This window comes from Artibeus jamaicensis, unplaced genomic scaffold (genome assembly GCF_021234435.1).
Source record: "Artibeus jamaicensis isolate MK-2021 breed Jamaican fruit bat unplaced genomic scaffold, CSHL_Jam_final contig_402, whole genome shotgun sequence".
Lineage (NCBI taxonomy): Eukaryota > Metazoa > Chordata > Mammalia > Chiroptera > Phyllostomidae > Artibeus > Artibeus jamaicensis.
In genome coordinates, this window is record NW_026521818.1 from 15,115,608 (window position 1) to 15,138,293 (window position 22,686).

At 42.4% G+C, this 22,686-nt stretch overlaps 1 protein-coding gene across 1 annotated transcript in view; it reads left to right on the forward strand.

Moving 5' to 3' along the window:
• The window catches only part of SNX24 (sorting nexin 24), a 139,475-nt gene that overhangs the window by 61,886 nt on the left and 54,903 nt on the right, over positions 1-22,686 (forward strand). The window contains exons 2-3 of the mRNA XM_037165538.2: positions 4,327-4,410; positions 17,302-17,406. Of these exons, the coding sequence (XP_037021433.1) occupies positions 4,327-4,410; positions 17,302-17,406 (189 nt within the window). The remainder of the gene's footprint in view (positions 1-4,326; positions 4,411-17,301; positions 17,407-22,686) is intronic.

Here is a 22,686-nt window from a genome sequence, read left to right on the forward strand (position 1 = left end):
AGTCCCTTCTGAGTAACTAATGCCTCATGAAGTATGGGGTTTTCTGTCCTGGCTTTGGGGAATAGGTACTATGCCCCGTTGTCTGTGGTCTCTCGTCACTGTTCTTTCTCATCTTGTCCCATCCTTGGATAGTTTCCCCAGTCCCATGTATTGATGAGTATTGATCTAAATGCTGGAGAGAAAATTATTTTGGCCTCCCTTCACTCCAGCCCCCAGCACCCCACCTCAGGGGACCTTAGGGCCCTGCCTGAGGTCGTCACAGGGCTCACCTGGTTTGTTTCCTGTATCTCACTGCCTGCATTTCCTTGTGCCCAATGTCTTGAGAGCCCTTTTCCCCATATATTTGATGCAGTTATTTATTCATTTTTAAATTTATTATGGTTATATTGGTTAATAAAATTATATAGCTTTCCAGTGTACAATTCTATGATACATCATCTGTATATTGTATTGTGCGTTCATCACCCCAGGTCAAGTCTCCTTTCATCACCATTTATTCTTCCTTTACCATTTTCTACCTTCCCCCACCCCCTTTCCCCTCTGGCAATCACCATACGGTTGTCTGTGTCTGTGAGTTTTGGGGGGCTATTATGTAATCCCTTCACCCCAATCCCCAACTCCCCTCCCCTCCCCTCGGACAGCTGTCAGTCTGTTCTCTGTATCTATGAGTCTGTTTCTATTTTGTTTATTTATTTTGTTCACTAGATGCCACATATAAGTGAAATCATATAGTACTTGTCCTGTAAGTGGCATATTTAACTTAGCATAATACCCTCTAGATCCATCCATGCTGTCACAAAAGGTAAGATATCCTTCTTTTTCTATAGCCAAGTAGTATTCCATTGTGTAAATGTACCACAGCTTTTTTATCCACTCATCTAATGACGGGCACTTGGGCTGCCCATAGCCAAATCTTGGCTATTGTAAGTAACACTGCAATGAACATTGGGGTGCATATATTCTTTTGAATGTGTGTTTTGGGTTTTTCTGATATATTCTCAGAATTGAAATCACTGGGTCAGAAGGCAGCTCCATTTTTAACCTTTTGAGGAAACTCCATACTGCTTTCCACAGTGGCTGCACCAGTCTACACTCCCACCAACAGTGCATTAGGGTTCCCTTTTCTCCACAACCTCACCAGCACTTGTTGTTTGTTGATTTATTAATGATGGCCATTCTGACTGGTATGAAGTGATATCTCATTGTGGTTTATATTTGCATTTCTCTCATGATGAGTGATATTGAGCACTTTTTCATATATCTATTGGCCATCTGTATGGTCTGTTGAGGGAAGTGTCCATTTAGGTCCTTTACCCATTTTTAATTATTTTTTGTTGTTGTTGTTAAGTTTTATAAGTTCTCTATAAATTTTGGATATTAACCCCTTATCAAATATATCTTTGGCAGATATATTCTCCCATTCAATGGGTTGTCTCTCATTTTGTTGGTTTGCTGTGCAAAAACTTTTTAGTTTGATGTAGTCCCATTTGTTGATTTCTTGTAGCAACATATATATATTTTTGATATAGCTCCTTGGACAAGAGAAACAAAAGAAAAAATCTAGTTTTTTAATTGGTTCAAGTAAAAGGTTAAATCTGTTCTCAGTTATTCCATGTTGACCGGAAGTGGAAATCACCGTGCCCTAGGCCTAACTTAAAAATTTTTTTGTTTAAATAGGAAGGAAAACAAATAGTCCTGGTACACACACTCCTAGTCGGAAATGCCAAGGCAGCCCGTTCAGCTCCTGTATACTTGTTTCCTGGCATTCCCCTCAGATTTTGTACCTCTCGCCGCCCCTCCTCTCAGGGAGGCCCTCTCTGACCACACTGTCTACAACGGCACCCTCGTCCAGCTCCAGCTCGTGACTTTTCTGTGTTGTTCTTTCTAGCTCCTTTCATTCCGTGACGTCCCCATATTTGTTCATAAGTTTGTAGTCGGCCTCGCTCCCTAGATAGGGTGTGTGCTCCATGAAGGCTGGGCACTTGCCTGTTTTGATCACTGTGGAATACTAACTCCTGGGCACATCGTAGGCCCTCCAGAAATATCTGTTAAAAAAAATCAAGGAATGAATGCCAGATACTGCTTGGAGGTCTCCAAACATCGCTCTGTGCTACCCCTACCTTGGAGGGAGATAACAGCTGTGAAGGTTTTTCCAGGAGCCCAAAGCAGGAGAAAGGTTTTCTAGGCAGCAGGAATAGCGCGTATCACAGATCTTTAAAAAAAAAAAAAAAAGTCTAGTGTGGAATTCAGGAATTCAGGGAAATAGGATTTATTAAATTGATTCCATTTTTGCTTCACATTGTCATAGAAATTCTGATTAACAAGCTTCCTTTCCAAGATGTTTTCCCAGAATTAAAAAGAAAAAAATAATAACCACGTTAGACATATTGTGCATTTTTTTAGATGGCAATATAAAAATATTAGAATTAAAATTGCCCACACTTTCCTCTGTGTGTGTGTGCATCCTCCCCTAATCCCCACAACTTTAGTGACTGTGACAAGTAGCTGTGGAACTTAGTAATGGAACCATCTGGTCAGTAGAAGAGGTGACATTCCGTGAGGCAGCCACCATGTCACATGTATTTCGCTGGCCTTCAGGAGGGGCACCTGGAGGGGTGACCTGGTGGGCTGAACCTTTCCAAGTCTTCAGCTTTCTCCTTCTCTGGGTCCTGCAGCAAACACACCAATTAAAGGGGTGGTTTTGTGATGAAGCCTCAAGGAACTGGGTGGACTCAGAACATAACTTCTTTATTTCACGCAGTGCAGCAGATGGAAATGACTCTCATCGCTTCCCCATTGTCCTGATTTAAATCTGGGACCTGACACTGGACAGGAGGCTCTGCATCCTGTTAACGGAGCCCCCAAGTTGGAGCCGTGCGCCTTTCCTCTGTGCTCTCAGTGCGTCTTCTTGGCTCTGATCCTGGCAGGGCCTTTGGAGAAGAGAAGTTTTCTTTAGTGAACTAACAACCACTTGTTTTCTAAGAAATGTAGGTGTATCTTAGAGTTTGAAGCCTAGGTGTATATTTTTAGAAGAAAATATTTTCACCAATTCACCAAAGTATTTTAGGGAGATTACTTGAAAAACCAAATGTTATACTAAAATATTAATTAGGATAGGCAAAGATTTACCACTTAGTTAATAAAAGTAGGTTTTGTAAACTAAGCCATGCTATAGGAAATTTGGGTTCTGACTAGAAGGAGCACAGAAATACAAACACATTTTGCTTGATGACATAATTTCTAGCCATCCAAAAAAAAGGCGTATTTACATAGCAGAAATATGGAGCCGTACCAGACCGGGTTTATAATGACAGCGCATGGCCTTGTATGGCACATGCTAAATTCTTCTTAAGGATGGAGCAGGCTTGCTCTGAACGCTCCTCGGTTTCAGATGAACTCAACTTTAGCTTTGTTGTGTGTTTTTCAGAAGGGCAGCTAAAACAGGAAATTCGGCTGACTAAGTTATTGAACACTACTTCCTCCTGTCTGAGTTGACAGACTCTCACCCACAAAACAGGAGCCAATGACGAACTCTTGAAAACAACAGAGCCCCTTCTCTTTGGTTCCCCCTCAGCATCCTTTCCCCACCCCACCTTAAGGCGGCATTTTCCTGAGCATTTCACAATATTTTTCATCCCTTGTTCCCAGACTTGACCCACTGACCTGAGAATCAAGAAAATGTCATGTTAGTGCCTACTAATTAATGCACACAGAGAGCCTTTTCATCTGGCCTTTCAACCTCCTGGAGGCAGGAGCACAAGCTGTCACTCGCATCATGCGGGGAAAATGAACCTTTACCACATTTTCCTTGTTTTGCAAACAGCACAATAAGCCCAGCTGAGACTAGAGATGAATATGTAGGTTAGGGAGAAATTAACCTAAAATGCACGGTCGTCTGCATGGTTGTCTGCCAGATGACACCGCAGCGCAGTGATTGAAACAGCCGTCGCGGCGTGTCGCGGGTCTGTGATTTTTACCACTCTTGCTGTGTAAACATTTCTATTTCAATACCATCGTCTGTGTTTGGTGAAATAATGTGAAGGGAAGAACATCCTGGGATTAAAAAGTTAAGGTACATGTTAAGGCATTTAGGTTTGCATTGTTTCTAGACACGTTTACGGGGGATACTGCAGTTTGTTAGTGAGCATTCGGCTCCAGTGCTCATTAATCAGTGCTGCTGGGCCCAGGGTCTCTTGAGCCTTCTGGGTTTTGGGGGATCAGCTACTGTAATTAAAGGGATGAAATATATCATGGTCACAAACTTAGCACATCAGACAATTGAAGGTTTCGAACTGGTGGAATTAATCTTTTTAATTTTTTTCCTAGGTGTTTAAGATAGAAGTGCTAATGAATGGAAGAAAACATTTTGTTGAGAAAAGGTACAGCGAATTTCACGCTTTGCACAAAAAGGTAACTCCCCCCACCCCCTGCTGCCTTTTTCTCTATTTGGCAAATGGTATAACATTAAGACTGCTTTTTGGGGCTCCCAAATAGTTCTTGGAACAGTGTGACTTCTTTTATCATGATATAAATTTCCTTTTAAAAGGCATTATTTAGTTCTTTACAGGTGCTTTCTGAGCAGGTGGATCTTCTGGTAAACGGATGTGAGCTGGCAAAGGCAAGCCGTTGGCAGCCTGCCCTGCTGGGGATGGTGGGCTCAGAAGGTGTAAGAATCAGACCTGTTTTCTCGGTAAAATACACCTACATAATGGGCTTTACAAAAAGGAAAAGAAGAAAGGAAAATGATTATTTTACTTCATAGGGAGAAATTTATTAAAATCAACTCATACTTACATATACCCAGAAAAGAAAATACTCATGTCACATATAAAGGGCCGTTTGGGCAACATGTGAAAAAGAGGTTCCTGCCTTTCGTTGGATTATAAATGCCACTTGCTAGGACTGGTGTTTCATTAAAAGTCTCAGATAAAAGACAAGAATGAAAAAGGAATAGCTGAGTTTTCGGAGAAATGGACTGTAAAATGTAGAAGAGTAAATACTTTCTTATTTTGTACCCCAAGTTTAATGTTTTGCAGATTATAAATGATCATTGGGGTGCTGAAATTATCTTATTCCTTGAAATACCTCATGAAATTGCTCAGAAAATCAGTATCTATGAGTTATTACAACTTTATCACTCTTCTTTAATAACATATACATGTTCATATGTGTATATGTTTTTGTATATGTGTGTATGTATACACATATGTAAAATGTATGACATAATTTAATTTCCTCACTTTTGTTAGTTAGATAAAAACTTAGATGGGAAGGTAATAAGTATTTGAAGAAAGGGTCTATTCTTTTAATTTCATCAAACACATCTTAAATTCCCTGGGAAATGTCAGTGTATAAATAATGTAAAAATGTGCTTACTCTGTATTAAAAGTTCTTTAGCATTTTTTAAAATGGAATTTTCCCACTTTTTTTAGGTAGGAGAGTATAGAGTTCTGAGAAAAAAACTTTAATAAGCTATTCTTGAGAAATTAGGGAGACTGTTTCTCTCTGTTTTCTTTTGAAGAGGAGCTCTAAGTTACCTGTATACTTTTCTGTTGGGATTAAAATTTGCCTCCAAAAGAAATAACACAGGTGAGCACAGGTGTGGGCCTGGTGCTGCTCACCAGCTTTACCAAACCTTCAACCCAGAGGCTTCCAAGGGAAACAAGCCTGGAATGGGTTTCATTTCCTTCCCAGGAAATTCTGTTTTGTTTACTGTTTTTCAAGGAAACAGATCCTAGAGAGATTTCCAGTAGGTACCTTATGAAAGAAGTCCTTGCAGTGAGATGAAACCAGAACTCCAGCCTCTGGGGACCAGAGTCTGGACTCCCTCTGAACTGCCCAGTCAGCGCCCAGCTCTCCGTGACCCCAGCACAGCCCAGCTGTCCTTGCCTGGTACTCGGGGACCCGCTCCACACCGGGCACAGCTGGGCGACTGCCAATTAGGCCCATCCTGGAGTGGAGGGTCGTTCACCCTGTTCTCCTCTCATACAATTTCTTTCCTTCTGCAGAAGAGGACCCTCTCCCCAGTGATTACAGGCAGTTCTTAGATACTCACAGTCCGGGAAAAAAACCCAGATTTTGTAGGACTTATCTCAGTTTCTGCAATTCTGTTAATAATTTTAGCTATTCTTATATTATCAGGCCAACCAGAGTTAAGGGAATAGAAATTCTCCACTCTCTCACTTTTGCATTTTTTCTTGCATTTGTTAGTAAACCAAATGCTGCTGCGTGAACCGTGTTCCCGCGTGGTGGTAACGGTGGTGTGGAATTGAAGGGTGCAAGCTCTGGAAACCGATGTTTCTGAGCCTGCCCTCACCTCTCCCAGCTCTTTAAGTCTTTGGAAGAAGGCACATGATCTTTCAGTGCCTCCCGTTCCCCATTTTCACTATGGGAATCATTAGAGTTGGTAACTTCATTGAATTGTTATACAGACTAAATTAAATCATGTATATCACATGGTAAACTTCCAATAATTGATAGCCTTCATTACAGATAATTTTTTCCCCACATTCAAGAGTGTTTCCTACAGCTAGATTACTAAAAGAAGCATTTTCTGTCAAAATGTATGGGTATTTTTACAGCTCCTGATATGTATTGCCAAATTACTTTCTTTCAAAAATGGTTATAGAGGATTTATAATGCAACCAGCAAGTATGAAAGTACCATAGAATCTCATCAACTTTGAATACTCCCCCTGAAATGGTATTTGTTTATTTAGCATGCAGTCTGTGTTGCCTTGTTGCTACTTTAATTGGTGTTTCTTATGGTTTGTTTATGGTTCTTGTCCTTCTTTTTGGAATTCTATTTACTTGCTCTCCCATTTATCTGCAGGGGTCTCAGTTGGTTTTGCTCATTAGTTTGTGTGGCCTGTTAATAAAATATTAGCCATTTGCTGAAAGTATTTTTCACCAAGGACCCTTTTATTTTGGCTATGATATTTATTTTAATTTACAAATGTTTTAAATTTTTATGTCGTCTAATATGTCAATTTTTACCCCTTCAGATTTTACATAAGAGTAGTTGTTTCTTCCCGAGCTATAATGAGTGTTTCATTCCATTTCCTTTGATTTTTTTCTTGATTGGTGTTTTAAGAAGTGTGAACTCCGAATCACCTGCATCAGAACAGTGTTCACGAAGGGCATCAGACTGTGTGGCTGCGGCCAGTGCTGTGCTTGTTAAACCAGCATTCCGGGTCGTCTTCATGCCTGCTGGCATCTGAGAGCTCCTCAAGCATGGTGATATTTTTAAGGTTTCTCTTAGACACAACCCTCGCATCCTCCCCCCATCGCGTGCACGGAAGCCACAAAGTGTGACACCTTGGAGGTCTTTCCTACCTTTCTTTCACCTTCCGTGTCCAGAGTGTCATCAAGTCCTGTTGACTTGTTCTTCCAGATTTCTGTCATAGGTACCATTGCATACCATCCCAATACAGAGTCTTACTACTTTATGTTAAGTATTTCTTTACTATTTGGATCCTTGTCTTCTTTTTCATTTTTTCTCAGCAGATTACTTTTCCTGAAACACGGTCTTTGTCTTCATTCCTTTGTTCAGCTGTGTTGAAGTGGGTCTGTGCTGTCTTCCAAATTGTGGACAGTGACTCTTGAGGCCAATAATCTTAAACCCTTTACAGTGTCCTTTTGCTGTGGCAATAAATCACCAGACACTTTGCTTTAAAAAAACACACATTTATCATCTCACTCTAAATGTGTCAGCAGGGCTCTGTTCCTTGTTTCTTTGGTGTGTCCAGCTTCTAGAGACTGTCTGCATTCCTTGGCTCATGGCCCCTTCTCATCTTCAAAGCCATCTTAGTCACTCCAACTGCTTCCATCATGACATCTCCTCTCTCTGACTTTGACACTTCTGCCTCCCGTTGAGATTACTTGGACCTACCTGGATGATCCAGGATAATCTTCCCATCTCACAATGTTTGATTTAATCACACCTGCAAAGTGCCTTTTGCCATTGAAGGTAATGCATTCACAGGTTCCAAGGATTAGGATATAGACATCTTTAGGGGGGACCTCACAAACCCCTTTACAGGCCAGTCTTATTTCCATCTGTATCACCTAAGAAAACATCAATGGCAGCCAAGCCCATCTCCTCCTGTCCCCCTGTATGTGAAAATCACTGCCTCCCTGTCTTTGCCATGCTGGATGTCTTGCCCTTTGTGTTCACATCTGTTCACACCAAACTAAAACATTTCGGGTTCTCCTTCTTTCCTGTTTCATTTACTCCCTAATCTTTTTGTTCTTGGACTTTTGTTCCATTTAGAATAGAAATTTCCACTTAAATTAAAAACATCTCAGAGATGATTAAAACTTAGTTGTCCCTAAGTTTTTCCATCTAAAATGTACATCTTTAAAACATAGGGCTCACGTCTCATCTTTTGCATTTTCCTCACTGCCTATTAGTGTTGGGCACATATTAGGCATTAACAAATATGTGGCAAATGGGGTATTTGTTAATCAGCTTAGCAATACCCACAGCTTTCAGACCAACTAGCAAATGGGATATTTGGAGAATATCATGTATGTGAGGTCTGTCTGGAAAAAGTCCAGCCATTGTTAATATAATGAGAATGGTTTATGTGATGCTGATATGACCTGGCAGCCAAGGAACGTGGACTGGAATGCACATGTGTGAACAATGATGACTTCACTGTGCTAGTCAGTGGGGGCAGTAGATGCTGTTGAGAGAGCATGTGTACTGTGTGGCCCTCATATTCAAAATGATTGAATGGGTTGAGCAGTGAATCTGCATCAGATTTTGCACTAAGCTTGAACATTCCTCTGTGGAAGCTATTTGGATGATTCAGAAGGCCACAGCTACGGGCAACTGGTGATTGGCAGCTTCATCACCACAATGTATCTGTTCATGCGTCACGTCTCGTGCAGAGATTTTTGGCGAAACATCAGATCACCCAGGTGACTCAGCACCCCTACAGCCTAGATTTGGTGTCCTGGACTTCTGGCTTTTCCCAAAAGTAAAACCACCTTTGAAAGGGAAGAGATTTTAGACCCTCAGTGAGATTTGGGAAAATACTAGAGGGCAGCTCATGGCGATAGGGAGAACTGTGTGGGGTCCTGAGGTGCCTACTTTGAAGGGGACTGAGGTGTCATTGTCCTGTGTACAATGTTATTGTATCTTCGTCTCTTCTTCAGTAGATGTCTGTATTTTTCATATGACATGGCTGGATACGTCCTGGATAGACTTCATATTTATGAATGTCTAGAGCAGTGTTTTGTTGACAAGATTAATTTTTACTCTAGGAGTTTAGTTCATTGCCACTTTAATCCCAGGTTATACGTGTGCCTCCCTTGCAGCTCTGCTGGTTAAGATGGGAAGACACCACCACACCAACACCAAAACAACCCCTGCTCCAGTCTTCTCTGTTCACATTTAGCATTGTATCCTTAAAAAATAAAGGTATGGGGTATCCTCCATCAGGACAAGATTAAGACTCCGGCTGTCAGGATAGAATGAGCCTTAATCTTGTTCATGCTCCATGTCCCAGCCACACCTGATCACACCCTGCTGCTACAGCCAACTTTAAGCGGTGGTCCTTGCAAACAGCTTCACCTTCCTATCCCCGAAACCATGGGTGTGGAGAGAAAAACCTTGACAAATTCGAAGCATGTTTTCCACGCCCTTCCTGCCATTTCTTGCCGTTTCCAGCCCACCCTTCTGTTCACAAAGGTTTCAGGGAAGTACGGTGCTGGTTCACTCCTGAATTAACTGTCCTCGTTCTTATCATTCCCTGCCTTTGGCTTGAGAATTGCATTTTTATATTTAATTAATGAAAGATATATTTCAGAAAAACCAAAAAACTGCCATACGGGGTTAAACCAGGAGCGCAGCACTGTGTGTAGTGTCTCTACAGGGAGTTCTGAGGACGTAGGGGTCACAACATGGGGTAAAAGATCGAATTTTACCCCCAGTGTCCCTCATGCTTTTCTTAACTTTAAATTTCTTTCCATCGTTTTATTGATATGCTTGGGGGAAAGCGTTTCTGTTCCTTTCTGAGGAGAAGTGGGTGTGGAGTCGATGCCTGTGGGCCAGGTCTGTGTAAGTTCTGCGTAAACTCGTCCAACAATATGAAAGGGGAAGGAGTGGTCCCGACAGGCGAAGGGGGTTGTGCTCTGATATCGTGGGATCTGCCGGCTATCTGTGGGGATCCAAAAGGCCGTTTGGCTGGACGCACAGCGGCCAGAACAGTTAATCATCGCGTGGACTGGCAGGGGGTTATTTATCTTATAAGCAGCTGAGCCCTAGTGGAAACATATCGTCTCGGGTTTGTCTCTCCTCATCTAAAGCAATTCATTACTCAGCTACAAACGCCGCCACAGGTCCCAGCAGCTGTGATGATCGGCTTCCTCAGGACTCCTGACATACATAGAAAGAAAAAAATGTTTTCAGTGCCGTATCTTCAAGATTTAAACAACAACAACAAAAAAGCAGAGAGACAGATAATGGGGTTGATTTTCTTTTCCACAACATAGGAAATGTGTGATTCAGTAGGTAAAGGAACTTTATATTTACACTGAGACCTACTGAACTTTTTACCATAGAAGAATTTAGCATTTTCTTGGTCTTTGTTTAAGAAATACCACAAATAGAGATATAATATACATTCTCTTACAGTCGTAATTCCTGCCCCCCTCTCTTTCCTCAATACTGGATCAGTCTCATCAATAAATATGATGTATTTGCCATTTAACAAAATATAATGTGCCTTTGACCCTGTGCTTCCCTCCCACGTTCCCACCCTGCTCTCCTTCCCTCCTGGTACAATTCCTGGGGAAGAGGCCTCTGCTTTCCGGTTCCCGCTCTCTTTACCCGGTGGTTTTGACTTCCCAGCACCAGCAGAACAGTATGATTGTGCCCCTTCTAGAAACATTTCCTGGCTTAACATACTGTTTCACCCCTCCCTCCTCACTGCCTGCCTGGCCCCTCAGAGTCGGATGTCTCAGACTGTGGCCCATGCGTTGGTTTTCTAGTGCAGCATAACAGATTAGCACAGATTCAGCCATTCAGAACGACACAGTAGTGTCATGAGTTCCCGTGGGTCAGGAGTCTGCGCCCAGGTGTACCAGGTTCTCTGCCCAGAGCCTCGCCAGGCTGAAACCAAGGGTCCCCAAGGCTGTGATCTCATCTGAAGATTAGTGTCCTCTTCACAGAGTCATGTTCTCATTGAGGCAGAATTCAGTTCCTCACGTTCGAAGAACTGAGGTCCCTTTTTTCTTGCTCTCATCCAGGGATAGCTCTCAGCTCTTAGAGGCCACCTAAGTCCTAGCCGTGTGGCCTGTCAGCTTACTTCCACGCCTGCTAGGACTGTGTCTTACAGCATGTAATGTGCTCAGGAAAGTGACTGTCTTGTCATATAATGCAATGCTTGTCATATAATGTAACCCAATCAAGAAAGTGAGTATGTCATCCTATTCATGGGTCCTACCTGCACCCAGGGGAAGGGATTATGCAGGCATGTACACCAGGAGGCAGGAATCTTGGGAGCAACCTTAGGATTCTGCCTGTCTCAGCCCTTTTCCTTCATCTGTACCTGACTCCCAGTGTCCTATCCTCTAGCTCCATGGCTCTAAGTACCACTCACGTATTCCGACTTACAGGTTTATAGACTCACCTCCAACTGTCTACACATCACCTCCACCTGGACACCTACTGGGCTTCTCTCACTCAAAGTTAGTACTGCACAATGAATTCCTTTACGTCAGGAGTATCTTTGGTGGGATATCATAGAAACTTGACTAAATATCATAGAAACTTCTCTTAAATGTAAGAGATTAATTATTCTCACATTTCAAGAAAACAAAAGGGAGGCATCCAGACTGATGTAGCAGTTCCGCACCACCCATGATCCAAGCCCCTTTCTGCCTCAGCTTGTTTCCCTGAGCACACGGCTTTCAGCCTCCGGTTACAACGCAGCCGTTGTCCCTCTGGACGTGGCTTCCACGTTTCTGGAGGGTAGGAGCGCCCCCATTGTTTTGTTTGCTTATTTTTGAGGAAAGCAGGAACCCTACCCAGTAGACTTACACTACATTTCATTAACAGCTGGGTCACGTGGCCATTCTAATTACAAGGGAACTTGGGAAATTGAGTTTTTTTGCTCTCTATGTTGGCACACTGAATGGCATCGGGATGTTTCTGTAAGAGGAAGGAGGTAGTCGGTACTGACTTGGCAGTGTCAGCCATGTCTGTACTCACATGGGATTAGATTAGGCTGCAAGTGACTCTAGAACCAAAATAATGGTGCCATTAACAGACCCACCTTTGTTTTCCTCTCACATAATGTCTAGGGCTAGTGTGGCAGTTTCATGATCATCAGGGACCGAGGCTCTTGTGGCTTTACTGGTCTCAACATGAGGCTTCCACCTCATGGTTGAAGGTGACCGCTGCAGGTCTAGCCATGACGTGGGCAGTTCACCCCATAGGAAGTTGGAAAGGAAAGAAGGAGAGAGTCCTTCCCTATAAGACCATTTCCTGAAGGCCACATATCCATGTCTGTACATGCCTTTGACCAGAATGCAGTCACATGACCACACATAGCTTCCAGGGAGATTGGGCAATGTGTCCTATTTTCTGGGTGATCAGGTACTCAGCTGAAAATTAGGAACTCTCTTCTGTAGAAGAGAGGGACCGTGGATTGGGGGAGATAACTAGTGTTCTCTGCCAAAACCTGGTACTCTGCCACCTTTCAGTAACAACAGGCAGGTCACCCAAGATATGGCTGCCCGGCGATGTTGAAAACATTAAAACAGTGACAGTTTTGAAATCGTTCTGGTCACCTCTACTTCCCCCATACTTCCGCAGCTTTCTCCTCCTCCCACCCCCACCGACAGGACCGTAGTCCAGTTCACCATCATCTCTTACCTGGACTTCTGCAGGAGCTTTGGACAGGTCTCCTTGCCGTGACTCCAGCCCCCCATAGTCCATCTCGCTGGTATAATTGAGCATGGTCTCTTAAGGAAAAGTTCTATCAGGCCATTCCATTGCTCAAGATACCTATTTTTGCCATTATAATGCACACTTTCTTGCCCAAAGTTCTGAGGGAAAAATAAGGATACACATTATATATGGGTATGATGACTTCATGTCATGGGTGGAATAATCCTGTGTATGATGTGCACAAAAATGTGGGGGCACATATATACACAGCACAATACGGTATTCAGTTTGCTACTTGGTTAAAATGATGTGCAAATCCCACCTTGGCCTACAAGGCTCCCCAGCATCTGAAGCTGCCACCTCTCTGAACCTGTCTCCTTCCTTCTGTGTTTTGAACACCAAGCCTGGGCCTCCCTTTCCATTGCTCTGTCTCTGCTGCAACCTTCCTTCTTCAACTCCTTTGCTGGCTCCCTCCCAGCACGAGTTAGGTCCCAGCTCAGACATCCCAGCCTCGCACCCGCCTTCCCCAGCTGCCCAACACACATCCCCTCCGGTTACTATCAGCCCTCACTCTGTCTTAATAACTTGTTGGTTTTTTATTGTCTCTTTCTAGGTACATGAGTCTCTCTAGTACTGGAAGGGTTTAGCGTCTCTGTTCCATGACCTTCTTCAGGGAATCTTTGCTTTCCCTGGAACTTATTTTTTTTAATAGACAAAAGAATAATGCACTTTATTTAACAAATCCTAAAATGTATCCTCTTCCTTACCACCTACTGCATCAAATCAAGCATCTTCCAGTAGGCCCCCCTCTCCAATCCCCTGGCCTTTTGCTCTAGCCTGGACCACCACTTCTTTAGGCTGCTGTGCTCAGCTGTCCCCGGAGTTCCCTTCCCCACACTGATGGGGTAGAGCCCCAAGGACAGACCCTGTTTTTCTCCTTCTTGCTTTAATCCTAGAATTACATGTTCAACTTTGTTTAAAAAAAAGACACGGGAGGTAAACTCTTCAAGTCCTTGAACATCTGCAAATGCATTTGTTCTCTCTCACTTGGTTGGCGGTGAGGCTGGTTCCGGAAGCACCGATCTAGCATCCGCTGCTGCTGAGGAGAAGTCAGTTGCCACTGCAGTTCTGCTCCCTTCGTTTGCCACCTAATTTTTTCCTGTCTTCTCTGTCCTTGATATTCTGAAATCTCAACAGGTAAATGTCACTAGTATGGGTTGTTGTTTCGTATTAAGCAGGTGCTCAATGAGTTCTTAATCTGAAGGCAATGCACGAAGCCATATGAAAAATATTTTTGTTTAAGAATTTTTTCTTTTTTTTTATGGGAGGCTTATTAATTTTATAGAAAATCTCCTGGATTCATTCTGTACATGCCTTATCTTTTCTCACCTACCTTTTCTCTCATGTTCTTTATTCTAGGCTTTGAGCGACTTCTATCATTTTATATTCTGCCTCCTTTAATTTTTTTATTTCTCTGTCATGTTTTTTAATTCCCAGTGTCTCTTTCTTAGTCTCTGATTGTTTCTTTTTTATAACAACCTCCTCTTGTTTCATACAAGCCATATCTTCTCAAATCTCCCTGAAGATACTAATAGAATTTTTAAAGATTTCTTCTGCTATTTGATTTATGTTTCTTCCTTTGGGATTAGTTGTCCCATTTGTTTTTCTTGTCTTTTCCCTTCCATAGTGCTGCTTTTCCATGAAAGTGGTCCTTGATTACCCATCCAATGAGATTAATTATTCTGGGTATTTGTCACTGGATCCTTTGCTTTGTGTGTATAAGTGTGGTCCTTCTGTAAGGTGTGGTACTAAAGGGCCTCAGTGTAGAGAATGAGGGGAGAGAGCCAGGTATTAGGCGGGGGACTCCATGAGAACCAGTATGACTCGAATGGCAAAACCCTTGTCCAACACTTCATACATTTTCTTTAGGGATATTAACCCTTTTTTAATGGGGTGGAGTGTGTGTGTGAGGGGTAAAACCAGGCTGCCGGTCACTCCACTGTGGTGGGTGGAGACAGCGTGTGCTGTGGCACAGGTGTGGTCCAGCACCTGCTTTTACGCCGCTCTCGAGCACAGAGCCTCTCGGAGCTGCTGAGAAGGCTGGAGTCCCACCCAGTGTCGTCCCTTTCCCAAGGACGTCCGGACTGGGGCTTCCCCTGCCCTCTTTTCTTCATTGACATGCTTCTGCTTTCTGTCTTGTAGAAGTTTGTTAATCTCTCTCTCTCTTTTGTCCCTTTCTCCCTGTCCTGTTCTGTTCATTGTTCTGTGTCCTATTCCCTTTGGTTTCCTTCTTTTTCTTTCTTCCTTTTTAAAAAAAATCTACCAGGATTAAATTTGAGTTTAAAAAAAAGTCCAAGTAGCAGTAACCTTTAAAAGAATGTTGGAGGGGTGTAGTTTTATCCTGTTAAAAAACAAGTCTGGAGTCCTGGCTAATTGGCTCAGTGGATTGAGTGCCCGCCTGCAAACCAAAGGGTCACCAGTTCAATTCCCAGTCAGGGCACAAGTCTGGGTAGCAGGCCAGGTCCCCAGTAGTGGGTGCAAGAGGCAACCACACATTGATGTTTCTCTCCCTCTTTCTCTCTCCCTTTCCCTCTGTCTAAAAATAAACAAATAAGGAAAAGAAAGAAAAGAAAAGAAAAGAAAGAAATCTGGAGGCAGGCAGGTTGCAGCTGTGGCAGCTCCATGAGGCTGTCGGGCACACTGGCTCCTCCTTTCTCTCTGTCTAGTCAACTGGACCATCTGGCTCCCATCTTGAGAGCGGCCTCATGATGGCAGATGGTCATGAGTACGGTAGAAAGAAAAAGCCAGCTGAGTTTGCGCCACCTTAAAAAAGTTTCTATGAAGAACTTTTCTCAGCGACTTCTGATTACCTTTGGCTTCCACTCTCTGCAAGGGAGTTTGGAAAATTTCGGTTCTTAGCTAAACCTAGCAGAATTCATTATTATTCTCAATAAGATAGTTCTGTTGGTGAGTACGATAAGAAAAATGGGTTTGGACTTTCAGCCAGCACTTTCCCACTGTCATTTTTTAATGGCACTTGAGGTGTGGAGGAAGGAGGCAACACAGGTCCAGCCTAGCATCTTGCACTGATCTTCGAAATGCACAAAGGCTTCTTTTTTTTTTTTTATGATGTGCAACAAATTTTGGCCTAGAATGGTTAATGGTGAATAAATACTTATGCATGGGAAGAATTTTGTATTACAGTTTTAGCTGCTGGGGTTTGACTGTTCATTTTCTTGGAGATTTTTTTACTGTTTCTTTGCATGTGTAGTAAAGGAATAATCTCAGTAGGTTTTCCAAGTTTTCAATTAGAATATTTTAATTCGTTCCATTTTGGGGACAGTGTTAGTTTCCTATTGGTGCTGTAGCATGTTAGCGTGAATTTAGTGGCTTAAAACAACACAAATTTACCTTATACTTTTCAAGGTTAGAAGTCCAAAGTGAGTTTCACTGAGCTAAAATCAAGGTGTCAGTAGGCTGTGAGAGAGAACCCATTCCTTCCCACTCCTCCAGCTTCCAGAGGTTGCCTGGGGGTCCTGACCCTCCCTTCTTTGTCAGAGCAAGCCTCTCCCAACCTCTCCTTGACTGGGACCCTCCCGCCTTGCTCTTATCTGGTTTCTTGTGATTTGATTGAGCCTGGCTGGATAGTCTAGAATAATCTCTTCATTGTTTAATCAGATATGCAAAGTACCTTGACTGGTAAGGTAGTATTTACAGGTTTAGGATGTGGTTGTAGTAGGATACACCTAACACAGGTATTTCTACCTCAACTTCCACTGTAACTTTTTTCTTTATATCATCCCTTAAAACTGCTGTCCAGAAGGCTTAGCTGAGAACCATCATTCGTTTTTCATGAACAGAATTTGGACCTAATTCTTAGGAATGTTGGAAGGATCAGTCTATCTGATTTTTAGTTCGTTTTATTATGACACTTTCAGGAAACTCTCCAGATGATGTGGTCTAGCTCACATGGCATTTACAGTGTGATGAGCATGAACAATGGCATTTTGTTTTGCTTTTTTTATGTTAAAAGTATGTAGAGAGACTTTTCATCAGAAAAATACTTCATGTAAACAAAATTTCATTGTATTAATTTGGAAAACTATAAACTTTTTACTTTTTAAAATTTATTTACTCAACATTTAATTTTTAAAAAAATCCACTTTGAAATACAGATGATGTACAACAATAGCAAGAACTACCAAAAAGACAAAAGTTTTATTCTGAAATCTAAACATTTAGGGCAGCAAAGTAAAGAATTTTTTGAAAATTTCAGTGTTATTCTATTTTCCTCTATCTTTTTATTGGAAATAACAGTTTACTTTTTTTTATTGGCTTCCCCTCATAATGTCTTTATAATCGAGACACTTTCTATGTGTTTTTTTGTTTCTGTCTTTATAGCTTAAGAAATGTATCAAAACTCCAGAAATCCCTTCTAAACATGTGAGAAACTGGGTCCCAAAAGTGTTGGAACAACGACGACAGGGTCTGGAAACATATTTGCAGGTAAGATGTGTTTACACTCTCAATTAATATAATGCAGTTTAAGTAATCATTTAGCTCAATATTTTTTTTCTCATGGCTTATGGATGAAATACAAAAGGTAAGAAGCAACCAAACACTCTAGATTAAAATAAAGTTTAAAATGATAGATATGTGGTTAGCTGGTTCTTTCAGCTTTAATCAGGTTCTGTTTAAAATTGGTTAGGTGGATCAAGGAAGTGGAATTTTAGTATAAAGGTAAAAACTGATGTCAAAAGCATCTGTCCATTGTTGTTGTTTTTTAGTTCAGCTCTACAAAATAGATTTATTGCTTTCTCATAGTATTCCCTTTAAGTTTTGGGTGTTGGGGAGACAGTGAGAGAAACGAAATAATTTCTAGTGGGCCTGGCTAATATATCTTTGGAATCAAATTGAGAATGAGTGTATACAAATTGCTTCTAATGAAGTGCCAACTTCTTTGAAAACCAGAATTTATGTTTTTAAAAGAATGCAGTAGGTTGCTTTTTTTTTGCACTGAGAATTGCAAACAGAATTACCAAAATAAGGTAGACAGAAGTTCTCTGTCTCTGCTGAGTGACAGAAAGAGCAAGAGGAGAGTGTCAGCTTCTCGGATTTAAAACAAAAACACCTAGAGGGCTCAGGTGACTATTCACTGTGGTCATCATTATCCAAGGGACACAGCCCAGGGTGAGCACTGAGATGAGGTTGGGGGGTGGGTGCAGCCTGTGGCAGCTGTGTGTTCAGACAGGACACCTGAGTCTACTTCAGAGGCTGACACATGAGAAGGCCCGAGGTAGTATGAGATGAGGGGTTGGGGAGTCTTGGCTCTCAAAGAAAAGCTGGATTTCACCTAAGAGTTATGAATTTACCATGATGATCCATTCTTATGTAAGACATGCTACATCAAAGTTATTGGCAGCCATGACTGTCTTCTTCCACTGATACCTTCCTGACCCCTTTAGCACTGACCCTGGGTTGGGTTCTGTTCAGGAGGGCAGCTGAGAGCTGTGTTAAGCCAGCATACTATTTCCTCTACAGAACTTTTCTGAGTGATTTTACCTGAATAGCTGGTGATTAGAGGCTGTGGAGAAGCTGTCACTAAAGGCTTGTATTAGTGATAGATTCAGAGGACTCTCTCCCTGTGGACAGATGCTGAGTCAGTCTCTCCTGGCCTTCTGTAGTTTTCCTGGTCTTTACTCTGCTTGGATAGGAAAGCAGACAACTGGCAGCCCCCAGAGCATCTGAGGAGGGCTCTCTTTACTGTTTCTGCTCTTCTGCTTTTGCACGTGGTGGTGAGTTCTTCACTGGCTCTCCCTGGGAGTGGGAGATTAAAGGAATTGGGGCCACAAACAATAGGAAAGTGTGTGGCTGTGTGCTTTGAGAGTATGGATATGGAGCTAATAGACATCCAGAGCTTCAGGCAATACTGCAGAGTAAAACCAAACCAAAAACTAAAACACAAGACTTTAAACATTGTATGCAAAGGGTAAAAATGCATGTTCTCTATAATTAAATAGTGTAGGTAAACAATGTGTTCTTATTTGTAAGGCAGATTTTCTAAAGATCCTGTGGATCTTCAAGCTTTAGTTTTGAAGAAAGCTTTATTCTTTTTCCTCCCATTGTATTTGACACATGACTTCCATTACTGCACAGTGTAAACATTTTAAGTTGTTTGTACTTCGAATATAAATATGCGGCTAAAATCATCTGGCACAGAGAGGAGTTTACAGTGACAGTCAAATGGAGCTTAGAATTCTCTAGTCTCAGAAACGGCTTGAGAGATGCGGTTGAAGTACTGAGAGGGCTTGTTTCCTATTGTGCAGTTAGTATTCAATTTGTTGTCAACTGAATCCCTGTGGATGTCACTTCCAGTCAAGATGGCGGGGAGGAAGACATGGCTCTCGCCTTTTTGCACAACCACATCAAAATTAAAACTAAAGTGTAGAACAACCATCACTCAGGAACATTGGAAATCTAGTTGAATGGAAGTCTGACAACTACGAAATGGAGTTGAATGGAAGTCTGACAACTATGGAATTAAAGAAACCACATCCATCCAGACTGGTACAAGGGGTGCAGGTGCGGAACGGGCTGGACCCACACCCACATGTGGTGGATAAAAATTTGGGAGAGATATCTCAGGAATGAGGAGTCTCCGCCCTGCACCAGGCCCCTCAACCCAGGGTCCCAGTGCCAGGAAGATAAATCCCCACAGTTTCTGGCTGCAAAAACCAGTGGGTATTGAGTCCATGGAAGAAACTTCTGGAGCCCCAAGTAATTCCTCTTAAAGAACCCACACATGGACTCACCAACTCAGACTCGCTCCCTTTGAGCTCCAGCACCAGGGCAAGAGCTTAAAAGGCACCAGTGATAAACAGGGAGAAGCTGAAGTATCTGGCATCAAGGTAAAGAGAAGCCATTGTCCCTTTTCTGAATTCTCCCCCCACAGAGGTGGGAAGCTGGTGCCATAGCTGACACTCCATCCACCTGGCTAACACTGTTTGACCCTTCTTAGAGATCCCCAGAAACTCTGTCCCACCCACCTTGTGGGCCATCCCAAGCTGCTTTTCTGTATGAATGGCTGGTCTTGGCTCATGCTTCACTACTTCCTGAGTCCTATCAAACAAGCAAGAACTGGCTTCCGTGAACATCAGGCACTACACTGGGAGCAGCCAACTAAGATTCACAGCTTGGCTTCACCTGGGAATCTCCAAGTCCAGCAGAAGTAGCAGCCATCTCAGATTGCTTTAAAGCTCAGGCAGGGCACCCTAGGGAAAACACAAGTGGGGGTTGACCTTGGCCTGTATGACCCAGGAAACCTCAGGACCAGCATATCCAGTGGACAGCTACAGACCATGTCAGAACACTGCCACCCTGCTCCTGCACAACTGATCCTCCACAGAGGGCAGAAGGTGGTGGTCAGTGATAATAGCCAGTCCTTACAGCTGACTGACTGGGCTAAATCCCTCTCATTGACCTGTCAATAGTAACAAAGGCTCCACTACAAGAGGAGGATGTACTCAGCCGACCCAAAGGATGCACCGTGAGTGCCCAACTTCGGTATTAGGGGAGGCTGTGCTACTGGACCCTATAGGATACCTACTCCACTAGGCCACACTACCAAGACATGGAGTCAAAGCAGCTCTACCTAATCCATAGAAACAAACACAGGAAGGCTGCCAAAATGAGGAGGCAAAGAAACATGGTCCAAATGAAAGAACAGATCAAAACCAGAAAAATAGCTAAACAAAACAGAAATAAGTAAACTATTGAATACAGAGCTCAAAATGCTGGTTATAATGGTGCTCAAGGAACTTAGTGAGGACCTCAGCAGCATAACAAAGACCCAGTAAGAAACGAAGATAAACTAACTAAAATAAAGAACAGTTTACAGGGAAACAACAGTAGAATGGATGAAGCTGAGAATCAAATCAATGATTTAGAACATAGGGAAGCAAAAAACAACCAATCAGGACAAGAAGAAGAAAAAAGAATTCAAAAATATGAGGATAGTCTAAATAGCCTCTGGGACAACTTCAAGTGTTCCAACATTTGCATCATAGGAATGCCAGTAGGAGAAGAGAAGAGCAATAAATTGGAAGTCTATTTCAAAAAATAATGAAAGAAAACTTCTCTAATTTGGTAAAGGAAATAGACATGAAAGTCCAGGAAGCACAGAGTCCCAAACAAAGTGTATGCAAAGAGGCCCACTCTAAGACACATCATAATTAAAATGCCAAACGTTAAAGATAAACAGAAAATCTTAAAAGCAACAAGAGAAAAGAAGTTAGTTAACTACGTGGGAGTTCCTATAAGACTATCAGATGATTTCTCAAAAGAACTTTGCAGGCTAGAAGGGATTGGCAAGAAATACTCAAAGTCATGAAAAGCAGGGACCTACAGCTAAGATGGCTCTACCCCACAAAGCTCTCATTCATAATCAAAGGGCAGATAAAGAGCTTTCCAAACAAGAAGAAACTAAAGTTCATCATCACTGAGATATTACTATATGAAATACTAAAGGGACTCACTTAAGAAAAAGATCAAAACTATAAACAATAAAATGACAAAAATAGTTGAATCTAAAAAACAAAGAAGAAGGACAGAGACACAATGATGGGTATGGGACAGTGTGTTGGTGGTTGCCAGATGGGAGGGTGGTAGGGCACCATGGGTGAAGAGGGGAGGGGATTAAGAAGTGTAAGTCGGTAGATACAGAACAGCCACGGGAATATGAAGTGCAGTGTAGTAAATGGAGTAGTCAAATGACTTATACACATGGCCAGTGGACATGAACAATGGTGTGGGGATTGCCCGAGGGAGGAGGGGATGCTGGGTGGAGGCGAGCAAAGGAGGATAAGTCAGGACAACTTTAATAGCATAATCAATAAAATACAATTTTTAAAAAGTTACTCAGTATGTATTGGGTTAGCCAAAAAGTTTGTTTGATTTCTTCCATAAGATGGCTCTAGTAGTGCTTAGTTGTCTTTAAAAAAAATTCCCATCTAGTTCAAAGGAGCTTTCTCTCCCTGTTGCACCAGATTAAATTTGCAGGCAGTGGAAATTAGATGGAAATTGTAAAGATGAGTGTGAATGCTTTACCCAAGTGAAGTAAAAACCCTGGCTGAAGTGTCATTTCTTGATAACTTTTGGTGATTAAGTTCCTTTAAAATAAAAAGTGTTTAAAACTAGGAAAAAAAAAAGATGACAGTTATTACTGTTCCTTCTGCTTACCTGTGTAACTCCAGTTAGAATTCCACTCACTCTGAAAACTTACACCTGTGTCAGACTCCAGGGTGTGTGTGTCACCAGCACTTCTCAGCAGACGCCGTCCTGCCCCTAACCCTTCCGGGCATGAGCTAGCTGGGCTGGCCCGGTTCTGGCCCTTAAACCCGAGAAAGTATTAATACTCCAAAGCCATACCATATTCAGCTCATATGGCACATAGATATTTTCTAGTCCAGCTTGCCTTCTGCCCTTTGGTTATGTTCATGACCATCCCACTGGCCTCAGTTCCCTGCCCATAAAACAGGCAGATTAGCTCCTGAGAGGGTCAGAGAAAATCGCCCTTCCTCCTGGCCGAGGAGCAGCTTGGTCCATGGGCGAATGCAAACATTTCCTAAGGCGGCCCGCACCACTCTTGTATTTTAGAGATGGAGGAACTAAGGTCTACTGGTGTAAAGAAACTTGCCTCACTTCCTGGAGTATATTCATTAGAGATTGGGCTGAGATTTTAGTTTCTTAACACCTAGTACTGATTCTTTTCATTATAAATTGTAGATT